At 40.0% G+C, this 14,318-nt stretch overlaps 1 protein-coding gene across 1 annotated transcript in view; it reads right to left on the bottom strand.

Annotated features, from left to right (window-relative positions):
• abcc8 (ATP-binding cassette, sub-family C (CFTR/MRP), member 8) overlaps nucleotides 1-12,533 on the bottom strand; it is a 57,934-nt gene extending 45,401 nt beyond the window's left edge. Inside the window, exons 1-5 of the mRNA XM_075469482.1 lie at nucleotides 12,290-12,533; nucleotides 8,677-8,839; nucleotides 5,722-5,863; nucleotides 3,240-3,361; nucleotides 780-946 (exon numbers count right to left, since the gene is read on the bottom strand). Of these exons, the coding sequence (XP_075325597.1) occupies nucleotides 780-946; nucleotides 3,240-3,361; nucleotides 5,722-5,863; nucleotides 8,677-8,839; nucleotides 12,290-12,310 (615 nt within the window). The 5' untranslated portion in view covers nucleotides 12,311-12,533. The remainder of the gene's footprint in view (nucleotides 1-779; nucleotides 947-3,239; nucleotides 3,362-5,721; nucleotides 5,864-8,676; nucleotides 8,840-12,289) is intronic.
• Between the last annotated feature and the right edge of the window lie 1,785 nt (nucleotides 12,534-14,318).

Here is a 14,318-nt window from a genome sequence, read left to right as displayed (position 1 = left end):
TTTTTCTCTCCTACATTTGATGCATTTCCCTTTAGGGGCAGTCGTAGTTTCTGTCAATAAGAATATTTTCATTTCTTATTTCAGTGACAGTGATGAGAAAATTTTGATCATGACCATCTGTCCAAAACTTTGGTTTACGACCAAATACTAATCCTCAGACTAATGAACAATCAGGCTCAAAGATATCAATCAGTCCATCCTCTGGCTCACGCACCAGATAACCCTTGTTTACACCTTCGAGCCAGTGACATCTTTAATTTTAGTATAATGGATACCAGATTTTAAGATGATTCCTGCTTACTAGAATGAAATCTTGTTATCCGATTCATGAGCCTCCAGGTTTCTCAGCAGCCCAATTTGTGGCCCCCTGTTGATACTGTAGACTCAAACTGTGGTAATGAGTCACATGTATAAGACTCTGATGGTGGTGAGGTCTCACAAATTAAAACCTTGAAAACCTTGTTGGTCAGTGGGGAAAAAGGCTGTGTTTGGTTGGCAGGTCTGTGTGATAAAACCAGTAGTATGTAGTCTAACATAAAAACTAAAATGACAACAAACATTTTAGTCTTTGCTTCTTTATAAATGTATCATTTTAGGATTTAGCTACTGCATTTCAGCGTTCAAATGACAGCACTGACATACCAACAGCACTGTCAGTCCAAATATAGATACAACCCCTCTAAACAAGCAGCATCACTGTATCCAAATTATTTTTACCTCTATGTATGCAGCGTCATTAATCATAGACCATCCCTGACTAAAAGAAGCCGCACGCTCACCCTGCCCAGGATGACATTGATCTCTACAGCCAGTAGAAGTCCATACAGCAGCACCAACAGTCCTGTGATGCAGTAGCGTAGCTGCCTGGGGCCGACGCCATGTTCGGTGTACTTGGCAAACTTGATGGTCTTCATGATGAAGGCCAGAACCCAGTAGATCAACAGTGCTGAGGGGATTTAGCAGGGATCAGAGACACATAACAACTTCCCAACCAAGGAGAAAAGATAAATAACCTGACAAAAGAGGAAAGGTCTAAATTGAAAGTAATCATGTCGTCAGTATTGTAGTGTGTTAGAACTTGAAATTGTGTTATATGAGAAAACACATTCCACATTAAAGATAGCCGTGACTCAACTGATGGTACAATTTTTTGTTTTTGCACGATATAGTTGGACTTTTCAGGCCCTGAGTTATACTGAAAACCTTCATATAATAGCTTGGATGTGTGATATAAATCTCCCTCTTTCCCTCACCCCTCTCTCCTTTCTTTCCACTTCCCCCAGTATGCCGACATCAAAGCTTCAGCAAAGTGATTCTAATAGCTGTCAGGGTCAACACATTTAATCCAGCAGATAAGAGAATGTTTTGAGAGAGTCACATAATGTCAGACCAACAGGTTTATTGTAAACACTGAGAAGCTTATTGTGACAACAAAGATAAAATAAGGAAGATTTGTACAGGATGGGCTGCTGGATAATGGGAGAATGAGATCAGAGGATAGAGCTCATCTTTGTAGAAGACTCATACATAGATGTTTACAAAGCATGCCTTTATCAGGACGAGGGTCAGTACTAGAGTCTCTATTTAGAAGATTAATATCTGTCTGGCTGTGATACAAAAACCCAAAAGCCGTAGGTCACTTGGTGACCGGATGGGAGTAAAACATTAAGGGCTGATCACTGAATTAATGAAGCATGAAAAGTAAAGGTAAACGGTTGAGGAGAAGCAATGGGGTGATTGATTCATGAGACACGTGCGTCCCGCATGATGGCTAAGAACTAATGGACAAAGGTGAAAGGTGGAGATCGAGTTCATTACCTGGGGGATGACAGTGAGTTTTACACATTGTTTCATAACAATAAATCACAATATTGAATATGCAAACTGGGAAGATCTCGTTAACAAACAAAAACAAGTATCTTAATATTAATATCTGCCCAAAGCAGAGCAATTCGACGAGATATGTTTTCATTGATTTGCCCTCAATCATGTTAAATCTTATCTGAATGTAATTAACCATCCATGTAAAACAAGGCTCAGTTATACGTTACATAACTTGTTTATCCAAGCTTTAACAAACCCTTGGGATTTATCCACAAAGCTAGTTCAACATACCTAGAATATTTCAATTCTCTGACTTCATTTACCCAAACATTCACAATCCTAAACAGCCACATGACTATTAACTGGGTTTAGATGAAAGGGGCCTTTTGGTACCAGACAACAAATAACACACATGGACATGTCACAAGAAGAACAAATAAATCCTCATAAAGGCATGAACACGTTTGACTGTAATTATTTTGTTTTCAATTAACTAATGTATTGCTTTATTTTCATAGTGGGTCATTATGATGAGAGCGGTGGATGGAGGTGTAACATAAGACCCAATTTAAGTTTCAACAAGTCAGTTAGTGCTAAAAGATGAGTAAAGAATTTTAAAAAGGTGTCAGAGTAAGAAGTGTGTTTTCCCTGCAGTAGATTTGAAGGCATCTACATTTCTCAGATTATTATGATGGAAAGCCACAGGGGTGTCTGTTCCAAATCGTGCCTCCTAACAGACTCCCTCATCTAGATTCTCTATGAACATTCATGGCTCTTTTTCATTGAAATTATGGGGTGCTTTCATACTAAATTGTATGTTATCTCAAATATATCCTGATCTGGAGCTGGTTAGGTGAATTGGCTTGAAAATGTAGCCCAAAAAGAAGTGAAACCAACCTCATAACCTTGAAAAAAACATAATGTTCTTAAATAAAAGTTATAATGGCGATGCCCAAGGACACAGCAGACCTTAGTCTCCTTGAAATGCTGCTACTTTTATATTTTACAGTTCTATATCTAATCATTCCGGTCTTGTTACTATTACATTTTCTGCTCTATGCTGCTTGGGTGGTGCTCTGTCATATCATTTTTTGAACATTGACAGTAAAAAATTTATTTAATTAGATTTGATTTGATATGATATGATCTGTTTGAATTTAAATTTGAATCCTGGGTTTCTAGAACAAGCCCTAAGTCATAGCTATTTGATGTTTTTCAAATGATATGATCAAAATTTTATGGTACAAAATGTTCTTGGTTCTGATTTGAATTCCCCGGAAAGTGTTTCAGTGAAAACACCCAGAGGTCCACAGTACAGATCACAAAGGGGGGTGGGGTGCTACTATATTACATTGTGTTCAGTGGATAAAGGTAAATGAAAAAGAAATCATTTGAAGGATTTCAGATTACCGTACCTAATAGCAGTTTCGGAAAATTGGAGGTCTCGATGTTGTGATAGTAGACAATAGAAGTGATTCCAGCCATGAAGGCCAGAGCTGCAGGCATGTACAAATGAAGATGGAGACATTGGCTGAACCTGAAATAAGAGAAGAAACTGGTTTGAGTAAATCCGTAGCACTGTTTAGGTTGACACCAGTGATGTTTTATGAACTGTAATGTGCTGTTAGTACAGTAGTCTGAGGAAAGAGGCTGTAGAGGAGATACACTCTTTTAAAATTAACCAATATACCAGGTGCACCAGACTGATATGACCAGCCACGTTTGGCTCTTCACACTGAAGTCGGTGTAAAAAGCCCATTGAAGAGGCAAGCATATTGTAGGCCCTTCTGTTGAAAAGGTCTGCAGTAAAAAACTGATTAACAATGATCCTGGAACACATGGACTCACTATACAACAGAAGGGTCCAAACAGAGGGTGAATTCAGAGAAGAAATCTACATCCAGCAACGGCCTTGAGAGGCTGTTCATGTGGTTAAAATATGACAAATTGTAGTAAGTTTCCTTTTTGATTTGCTACATTTGGATGGTGCACATGTTCCGACCAATCTATGCTCTGGTGTCAGCAGAGTAGAGTAAACTCACTACAGCTCGTTGATTTGTTTTCTTTGGCAACTGTGAGAAATGGGGCACAAACACTGGCACTTGGCACATGATGGCTTTGTCTATATTGTGCTGGCTGGTGGTGGACCTGAAGAGACCACCAGTCAGCTATCAGAAAGCAACTAATAATTACCGTTAAGTATTTACTAGGACTTTGTTTTGGGTTCAGTAGAAACAAGAGTCTTTGTTGTTTTGTGCTATTTACTTTTTCTACAAAACCTAAAAATTCCTGTGTTGAATTCCTGCTTATAATTGCTCTCCTTTTGGTTATACTATAATGGAAATCCTTCTTGAATTTAAAAACGTGATTGCTTGATTTCATTTATTGGATCAACTCTATGTTATGGTTAGAAGTATCATCTTGTAATTGGCACAGCCAATCCGATAGAACAGCTTCAAAACACTTTATCATTTTCTTCTACTACCAAGAAAAATGCAGCACTCTTCACCTCATTGCATTTATCTGACAACTTTAATCAAGATTTACAGAGACATAAAGCTGTCAAAAAGTTTTCCAAGCTTTACCTTTTACTAGATTTGCTTGTCAAAAGGTTGGGGGCTCTGGCAGGGCACAATCTAAACTCAATTGCATGTGTCCCTCACTCTGTTCCCCACACAGATGCAGCTTCAGTTTCGATTAATCTGCATGTCAGTTTTCTTTGATGGTGCATCAACATCATATCGTCACCATGTCCCTATATGGTGATGTCGGGGCAGGTAAAACATGAGATTACAGGTTCTAGACTCATCCTGCAAAATCCTTTAACTGTACTTCTTTTCTTTACCCTTCTGCTTTCATCTGTGATTGGTTAAGATTAGGTCTTAGATGGCGAGGCTTAGAATTACTGCATAGGTCTATTATTATATTTATGTATAATATATATGCAACAATTTTGAATGCCCAGAGCAACATCAGTTTCTTGCCTCTGCCTTAGTTCAGTTTGGTTTGATTTGACAAAAGCCTTCTCAAGGCAATTTACATACAGAGACATAACAATTCAACAACTCCCACAGCAAAACATCCATAGTGCAATGGTGTGTGTGTCCTTGGTGAGCAGAAGGAACGGATATCAAATAGTACTCTACCTGAATTGAATTTAGCCTTCATTCATACCCTAGATTTGTTTTGCAGCCAGCAACACAACATATATGTAAATAAAACATCATCTACCCATCTATTAAAACACATTAAAAATTCCCAAACAATATATAAATAAATAAATCAGGACAAATTCATTTCTTGAATGAATAAGCCAAAATACAAGTGGATGTGCACTTTCATATAGTTGACATTAATGCAGGATATGCTTTGGTGTAGTTCTAAATAAAATCCATTCCACTTTACTAATCATTGAATTCTCATAATTTTAGACGGTAGCTATTCTCAAGTGAGCACCGTTGAGCAAAGTCAATAAGGAGATTGATGTTGATGATGAATAGCTGTTTAACAAAGTGCCAATTACACTTACTCTTTAAAATATATGAATAACATTGTTTGATTAGATGACAAAATCACTTAGAGGGACCACTGACACACAGTAATCAAGAGGAATTAAAAAAAAAAAAATTTGTTATACAGCACACAAAACGGATGTGTAGTCCTCCACTGAGGTGAGAGTTGAAGCATCTATCTGTCAGCACAATTATACAAAAACTACTGTCTCAAGAGGAATTTTACTAGACTTGGTTGACATTTCTTACTTTCCTAAAATCCTGAGATAGAGCATTGGAATTGGTGGAGGGTGTACTCTCCCAGTCCCAGTATACATGTAACAAATGTCTCATGCACTTGACTTAAAACAGGCTGCTGGGGTTAGGTTATTGGTATGAAACATACCCATCAGAGACAATGCCCTCAGCAATCTCACAGACGAGGATGAAGAGCAGGACGAAGGTCAGGAGCCAGCGCAGGTTATGTCCGGGAAAGTGAAGCCAGGTGCTGTGGTGGATGTGGACCTTTGAACTCTGGCTGCCCCAACCTCAAACAGGAAAGAAATAAGTTTTGTTTTAGGGATGTTTAACGTTAAATACATTCATGAGATTCTTATCAAAGGTTATGCACAAAGAAAGAAAAAATTGTGAGTAAGTCAGACAACACAAGTCTTTTATCTTGACTTGTGCCTATGTGAGTAGTTAAATATGCATTTTGTATCCTTGAATGGTTGCTGCATGGCAAAGTGATTTAATGAACAGAGCAGGATGGATAATTTGCAGAAGATAAACTGAAAAGATGGCAGCCTGCCAAGGTCGGTCTTGGAGTTCAGTAGGGTTGTTTTATTCTCACTTTAATTACAATGCATCTTGGCAGGAAGATGGCTGTCAGCCTGAGTCTAAGACAGTTTTCCATCTCTTCTCTTGGCTGGGGCTTCGTTGTCCTTTATCCTTTTAACTTAAACAGATGCTGGCCTCAGTACAGGATATGAAATAACAATGACTGAATCATCAAAGTGCAATTCTTATGATAAATTTTTGCCTCTGCTGTCAAAATAAATTCCTCCAAATGAAGTTATGTAAGGGACTCTTGTGCCTTTGGACCCTTTCACAGTTACTGTCACTGAGAGGTGTTGGTACAGGCTGATATGAACATCATATCTTCCTCTTCAGCTCTTTTTCACACATGCAAATACTGCTCAAACACTATTTATTATGATTCAAATCAGAATCTCAAGTTAAATATTATGACCAATGTGTATGAGTCACTTAAAAATGTTTTGTAATGTATGCAATAACTACATTTATATCAGACAAAATGTGTAAAATAAAACAAAACATATACCATGTAATTTTGCCAGTTAATTGCCATTTAGACAGCTGGGTTGGACTCCAGCCCCCCCACGACCCGACCGACAGATTAAGCGTGTATAGAAAATGGATGGATGGATGGAATTGCCATTTAAATAAATCTACTTTGGCCAGCTTGGGTAACTAGAACTCACTCAGGGTTGTTATCTGACCGTACAGAAGACTGAGGTAGAATACTCTTCCTCTCTGAGTGCTGCAGTAATGTGAACAGTCTTGCACGTGTGTGTTAGCACATGCTCATTCATTCATTCAACCATTGTTTGAAGTGTTTTCTCTTATGTTAGCAGCTTTGATGTGACTCTGAACTCCTGACCACCAGCTGAGTAACACATTTCATCACCACAGGGCACAACGGAGTGCGGCATTCAGTATATGAACGGGACTCTAGCTTAAAAGGTTCTGTCAGATGGACAGAAATGATTCCAAATCCCCTGAGGTTTGTATTTAGTGCCAAAGTTGTTAGTGAAAGCACATCAGCTTTGGATGGCAGGGGCTAAAGAGGATCTCTATAGCTTACAGCAAAAAAAAATCTCTCTGGCAAAGGCCACGTACCATCCCGTTAAAGACGGTTTTTGCCATTACACTTCAAGCCCTCATTTCTATCAGAAAGAGTTTATTACAGAAGAAACATTTTGGGAGGCGAGATTTCAAATAAGATTCATAATATCGTAACTACATATTCACAGAAAAGTAACAATGATTAAATGTGAAAATAAGAATAAATATGAATAAATGTCAGTGACAATGTCACTAAAAATTGTGAAAATTAGCCATAATTCTTCAATATCCTAGATTGTCAGTGTAGAGTGGGGGTTTGGTCCGATAAATGTAAAAAAAAAACTAAAGTTACCAACTTAAGGTTGACGTGAAGAAAATCTGATTTTAGTTGACTCCAAATAACTGGACCAATGGAGGAAAAAGCACCGTATATCCACAGTAAATATTGTTCTCATAAATATCGGAGAAAGTATCCCCTCTCCTTGATGTTCTCACTGCAGGAACTACTGATGATAACTGTTAACAGAGCTCGAGGTGCTCTCCCAGCATGAGGATAAAACTTCTCTGCCATTACTGAGCAGTGATTGGTTAAAAACATTAATTCACCAGTATTATTGTAAATAACATTAACATTAACATTGCTAATTAACATTAACAATTGTAAATATAAGTCAAACTTGATCCATATAAACAACAGTTTGTAGAGTTCTTTAAATAATGTACCAAGACAATGGCAACAATGAGGCAAAGGGTTTGTTGAGCTATATATATGTTTTAACTCATTTATCAACTGCTGTTTGAATGTAACATCCCTTCAGTGTTTCTATCTGCATTTTTTTTGTCCTCATAAGGAACACATCCCAATGATGTGGCTGGATTTGGAAATTTAAGTTCCTGAACCACACTCCAATACACTTTATACACACAAGCTTAAGTGAAAGAGCAGATGATGAGGCCACAGCACACGTGTCTGTATGGCAGCAAAGGGTGGGCAGTGATGCAGAGCTGGTTTGTTACACACTGGTGATGACACTAATAGAATGTCTAGCAGCCAGGACAGCAAGCAAAAGAGGTGTAACCTAATGCCAGCATAGTTTTGCCTCTGTGCATAACAGTGCACATCATCAGAGGTGTCACATTCGCTTGCAGAACTCCAGCTCTGTTAAGTCACTTTGTCACAACACTCAAAATGGAGTTTTATCACTAATGGTTACGCCTGCAGGCATCTCTAAATGCTTTAACTAGATGAAATACACAGTCAGAAAGTGTCATTGATCAAATATAGGTTAAGTGTATGAAATTCTATACTCTAAAAGGGAAATAAAACATTAAATATATGATACAAAGCGAAACCCAAAGGGGGGGAAATTGCAAGGGCAGTTAGAGAACATGTACTTGTGCTGACACACCATGTCTATGTGCTGAGTGTGTGGCCTGTGCAGGACGGTGTGCTGTGAAGAGGTTGACTACCTCACCTCCCAGCAAGACTCACCGATGAAGAGGATGGGAAAGGTGATGAAGAGGAGAAAAACATGTGGGACCACGTTGAGAGCATCCAGGAAACAGCCGTTGTTCAGAACACCCCCGTCTACATTGTAGGCTGACGAGTTGTTCTCGTTCCCACAAAACGCCAAAGACATGGTGGAACCGGTACTCTGCAGGGAACCGGCCGAGGAAAAAGAGGAGGAGGAAGAGTTGGAGGGGAGGACCAGAGACACAGGAGAGACAGGCAAATTTAAACGATGTTTTCAGAGCATGTTCTCTTTTCAAAGGCAACGCAGGCTGCGTCCTCAGTACATCCCGATATTTCCCAAAGTGACCTCCTTTCCTCTTTTCAGTTTCCAATATATCAGCTCCAGTGACAGAGAGGAGATAGAGGGAAGGAGGGATGGGTCAGATGTAGTTAGAGTCCAGTGCAGCAGCAACTCCCTCTCCTCTCTGATAGTTTAAGCTGTTTTCCCCATGGTGAGAAACATCTGCATCCCGTCCGCGTGCAGTCTGCAGGCATCCTCAGGCTGAAGCTTTACTTGCATGCAGCGCTGCACAGCTCAGACACGCTCACATCGCTCACGCACACAAACAAGCACACATACAAAGCAATAACGCATTCTGGTGTACACATGCTATTCCTGTCTCTTTGCAAATGAGAGTTCAAAGTCGACCTTGGAAGACGAGAGCAAAGGGGGGCAGAGCGTGCTAGTGAGCTGGAAGTGTGAGCCAGTAAAGGTAGGGGGGAAGGCAGCAAGTGTGAATGATTAGCGGAGAGAGAGGAGAAGAAAGAGAGGGGGGGGGCAGTTGCTGGATGAACGTCAGAGAGAGGTATGTGAGAAGCATAAGTAAGAGCTTAATATGTGAATCCTAGCACATATCAGGAGTTACATTATACTACTGCTCATTCACCTGTCAACATCACACCTGGGTATTGTGGGCTGGACACATTCATGATACAGAAACAGAATATTTATGAATTCCTGCTGCCAGTAGAAACTGATTTATGAGGGATGAGGGATGAACTACATGGATGCAGATTTTGAAAATCCATCTGTCAGCATCAGGTACAGCATTATGGGCTTTCCCGGCCAGCTGAAATACTTCATGATTAAAATATTCCATGTTAACCTTCACCTAATTTTACAAAGTAGATAAGCTTAATGTAAGGTCAGTTGTTTTCTGCCGTTTCAAATGCATGGATGGCAGCTGTGGTACAACAATGTAAAATGTAACATGAAAAGAATTGTAACCCTGAGAGCGATTTCCAAGAAAATGTGGTGCTAAAGCAGTATGAGGTCAAATTACTTTTGCTCTTGATGGCAACCCATCAGAAGACAAGCAAGTCTATTTCCATTCAATAATTGAAAACTGCTGGTGTCTTTTTGAATGCAGGTTTGAATTCTCCATTAGCTGGTGTGCCAAAAATCCATTTAAAGCAGCTCAAAGACACGCTATTTTCAAGATGGTGGTGAAAGCTTTTTTATTTTTCCTGAATTTTCCCTCATGATTGGTGGAGATTCTTACATTATAGAGCATTGCTCTAATAGAAACAAATCTTTATAACCAAACAGAGCCGAACCAATATATAGTTCTATGTTGAGATGTCACCAATAAACTGACTTGATTTTTGTTTTGCTATTTTCTTACTGAAAGTTTTTCAGGAAAAGGTGCCTGAGCAAATTTTAGAATTGGTGCCATCGCATTGTTTGTTCGGAAGAGCAGAAGAGCAGCTCAGACTCATTTGCTTAAAAAACTCTCAGCCCAACCTGCAACTCTTATAACAGAGTAGCAACACAGCAAAGGTGATGGTGATGTTAGGGACATGCAGTGTCACTGTGCTGTGTTGCTAACAAGTTTGTGGAATACAATGATGGACAGAGAGCAAATTGCGGCATAGTCAGTAAAGCCTCCAATCGTTTCCATTTTAATGACAGTATCATATATCAGAAATGAGAATGGACAATACATTGCCTACAGTTTGTATACTACCTAAAATTTCTATTGGACACAAAATACCAGTGCCTTTAAGGCTCCCAAATGTTAATTAATCTAATTGATACAGAAATGTTTTGATCAGATCACAGAAATAATCATAATGAAAGAAAATAGAATTGATTAAAGACGGAAATGTCACTGTTGCAGTATAAACTAGTTTATGCAGCATGTACTTTAATTACAAAATAACAATTATATATGACAACTGAGTCAGATATTCTCATGAAGGCAATCAAATCTGGAGACAAAAGGTTACCAGTAGCTTTTAACAACAAATGCCTCCAAATAGAACTCAAGAAGTTATCATTATCATTAAATAATAATTAATTTAAGGCATGTGTTACAGAGAAATAATAAGCAGTGAAATGTGTGTGAAATGGTAAAGTGACGCCAAGTTCAAAGTGAAAAAAAAATCAGTTGGTGTTTCATTTCAACACCCATGAAGTGAAGCTCACAACAACAACAGCCCTGCACATCCACTTCCTGTACTGAATTATTCAGGGTGTAGAGTGGATTAAGTGTGGTTTAAAAAAGAAAAAACAGTCCTTGCACTTGAAAGGATAACAAATTATTTAGGGGTACAATCAAATTCAAAGAATATGTTTGTTAAACAAGCACATGGCTGCCATCAGAAAGGAAGGAAGGAAGGACATTTTTTTAATCACAGTGTTAGAGCTTTAAAAATAAAAAAAAATCCCCTGGTTGTTTGAACACGGAATGGCCCATTTGACCCATTGGCTCCCTGAAATATAAATCGCCAGTATCTGTCCTTTAAGTACATTTTTTCATCATGCACTGGCTGTATCCCTATCCCTGACAGTCGCAGCTCATCAATGAATGAACCAAGGAGGAGTTAAAGCAACGGGGAGTGTCGGCAGAAATTAATTAAGAGAATGAAAGGAGCAGCAGCCATTTACGGAAACATTAAGTATGAAAAGTTATCTTTATAGCTTCAGATTACGTGGTAGCCCATATTGGGAGACTCGTGATAAGAACAATGCATTCAACAATTCTTAACTGTCAAAGCAGCTCCAAAATAGCAACGATGCTACTGTTTATATGGTCCTAATACTTCAGATACACACAAATGCTAACCACATATAACTGAGAGCATCTGAGTGCGCCAACGGGCTAAAGTAATGTGATACTTGTGATAATGAGAGGTGAGCGATTAATCATTCATTCCTGACTACCATGGGAATGGATCTTGGAGAGGGACAGAAGGCGGAGTTACATGTATTAAAATGCTTTCCATCTGCTGTGAAAATGTCTGAGGCTACCACATTGTCACAGCCCTAAGAAAGAAAAACCCGCCCCAGCGGTGTTGCACACTCTCTTAATCCACCTCCAGAATCCTAGTGATGTATGATCCCATTAGAGACTACACACAAGGATTTATTGACTAAAAATGACCACAAACGACTTGTAACATCATTAAGAAGGACTCGAATTCTGGTCTCTAAAACTAGGGGGCTGTGCAATTAAATGAGAAGATCCATAACCCACGAGCGCTGTGTGACGTTACGCTGTGAAAGCAGTCTGAACGCAGCCAAACAGACATCAACAAAGAAGGTGTCGCTCAAAGTGACCAGCCAGGTGATACGTCCGCCAGCACTTACCGGTTTATATCGTGAAATCATCGTTTCAGCCTCGTTTTTCTTTGACTTCAGAAACACTCCTCGGTTCTGTCACATCCGTCGGTTGGATGTTAAAAAAAGAAAAGCGGCCAAATCTCCCAGATTCCAGTCTCTCATGTGTTCGGAGTGCGGCTGACCTCTCGCTGTCCTACTTTTACGTTTTAACCACCCGACTGCAGGCGGCGGTTTACGTACGGAGGCTGGGAGCTGTCCACGGTGCTGAACCCGGGTACCACGGAGGAGGCGGAGGAAGACAAGGAGGAGGAGGACTTAAGAGGCAGATCTTGTAAGGCCACCTTTGGACTCTGTCATGAACGGTATTAGGAGGTCACAAAGCCAAACACACAACCACGACGCCACATGAACCCGGAGTGGATGACTGCAATCAGCGGTTACATAAGAGTGAAGTCTGATGCTGTCCACTAAACCCACACACATGTAACATTACATGCTAAGCTGCACGCACACTTCTCCTCTTTTAAGTTTTTTCCCCTTAGAAATGTGTCAAAATAAATCACCAAAATCACTAAAACTCTAAGACGCCATATATGAATCTTATCCTGGCCTATTTATTGACCTCGATCTTGACCTAAAGCAGAATTATGAACACACTAAGGAATCTTTCATTTCATTATTTAATAAGGACCGCTATTGCCCCTTGCGGACGCTTGACTACAAAACTGTGGCATTCTGTGGTTGAAATAAATCGAAGCAGACAGTGGAAGAAGATGGAGAGGCACAGACTGACAAAACAGACGACCTCAAGTTCGTTTAAAACTAACAAAATAATCTAAATGCTCATTTCTTTACATGCTGAAAATTATTAAAAAAAAAAAAAAAGTTTGGCTTACTGAAATACAGTAATGGCGCTTTTCCACTACCTCTACACGGCTCGCCACGGCTCGGTTTGGTTGTGTTTCCATTACACTTCGTGCCTCCTCGACGTGGGCGGGGTCGTCGTAACACGGCAGCGCGTGTTGCTGCTCACCCTGTGGCTTTTTGTCGCACAGAAGGCAAGAGAAGAGAGCCAGAGAAGACTCCTGGCCGCCAGACAAAACAGTATTGAAAAGTACCGGAGATTTTTGTTAGGAGCTTCAAAAAGACGACGTTTGTAGGTGAGCTAACGGTTGCTAACGCCAGCTTTTATTATCCGCGTTATGACGCTTCCAGTGGACACTCATCGCCCAATCAGTGGAAGGCAGTCAGCTGACGTCACGTTTTAGTAACGCTTGGATATGGCAAGCCTAAAGTGCCATATTACGCATCTAAGTATCACGTTAAGATTGAAATTCACCCGCTAAAAGCGCCCGTTTCCCCGAAATTTCGCCGTTTTTTTCGCCGTCTTTCACCAACAAGCGCCGCTTTTTACGTCCGCAATGATGGTTCCGCAAGACGCGCGTTGTCTAGGTAACGACGCACGTCTTGAACGCACGTGTTGACCTGACAATACGCGCGTTCAAGACGTGCGTTTTCCTAATATGATAATAATAATAATTTTCCGACAGCCAATGCATTTGAAGTGGTTGCGGCCAATCGCTGATCAAGGCAGCCAGACCAAGATAGTTCTGCACAAATCTCTGTGTGGCAATGTTGCCAAAGTTCACTGCATTGTCGTTTCACAAAGCTTTAATTTTAGGAATACAACTCCTACACATGCACTTCGCTGTTATTTTGAATCCATTTCCATGCATTTTTCGTGTAAAAGTGTTTTCCATCGACATACATTGGTAACTAATGTTAAAGCGTCGTTACCTCTTGCGGAACCATCATTGCAGACGTAAAAAGCGGCGCTTGTTGGTGAAAGACGGCGAAAAAAAACGGCGAAATTTCAGGGAAACAGGCGCTTTTAGCGGGTGATTTTCAATCTTAACGTGATACTTAGATGCGCAATATGGCACTTTAGGCTTGCCATACTTGGAACCAGGGCTGACGCTAGTCGTCAATTGTTCCGTCAACGCAAGCCGTATCCAACGCATTCAGTTCATTTTCAATGAAATCCGGCCGATCGTTG

This window comes from Odontesthes bonariensis, chromosome 7 (genome assembly GCF_027942865.1).
Source record: "Odontesthes bonariensis isolate fOdoBon6 chromosome 7, fOdoBon6.hap1, whole genome shotgun sequence".
Classification (NCBI taxonomy): domain Eukaryota; kingdom Metazoa; phylum Chordata; class Actinopteri; order Atheriniformes; family Atherinopsidae; genus Odontesthes; species Odontesthes bonariensis.
This window is presented reverse-complemented; position numbering and strand designations above follow the sequence as displayed.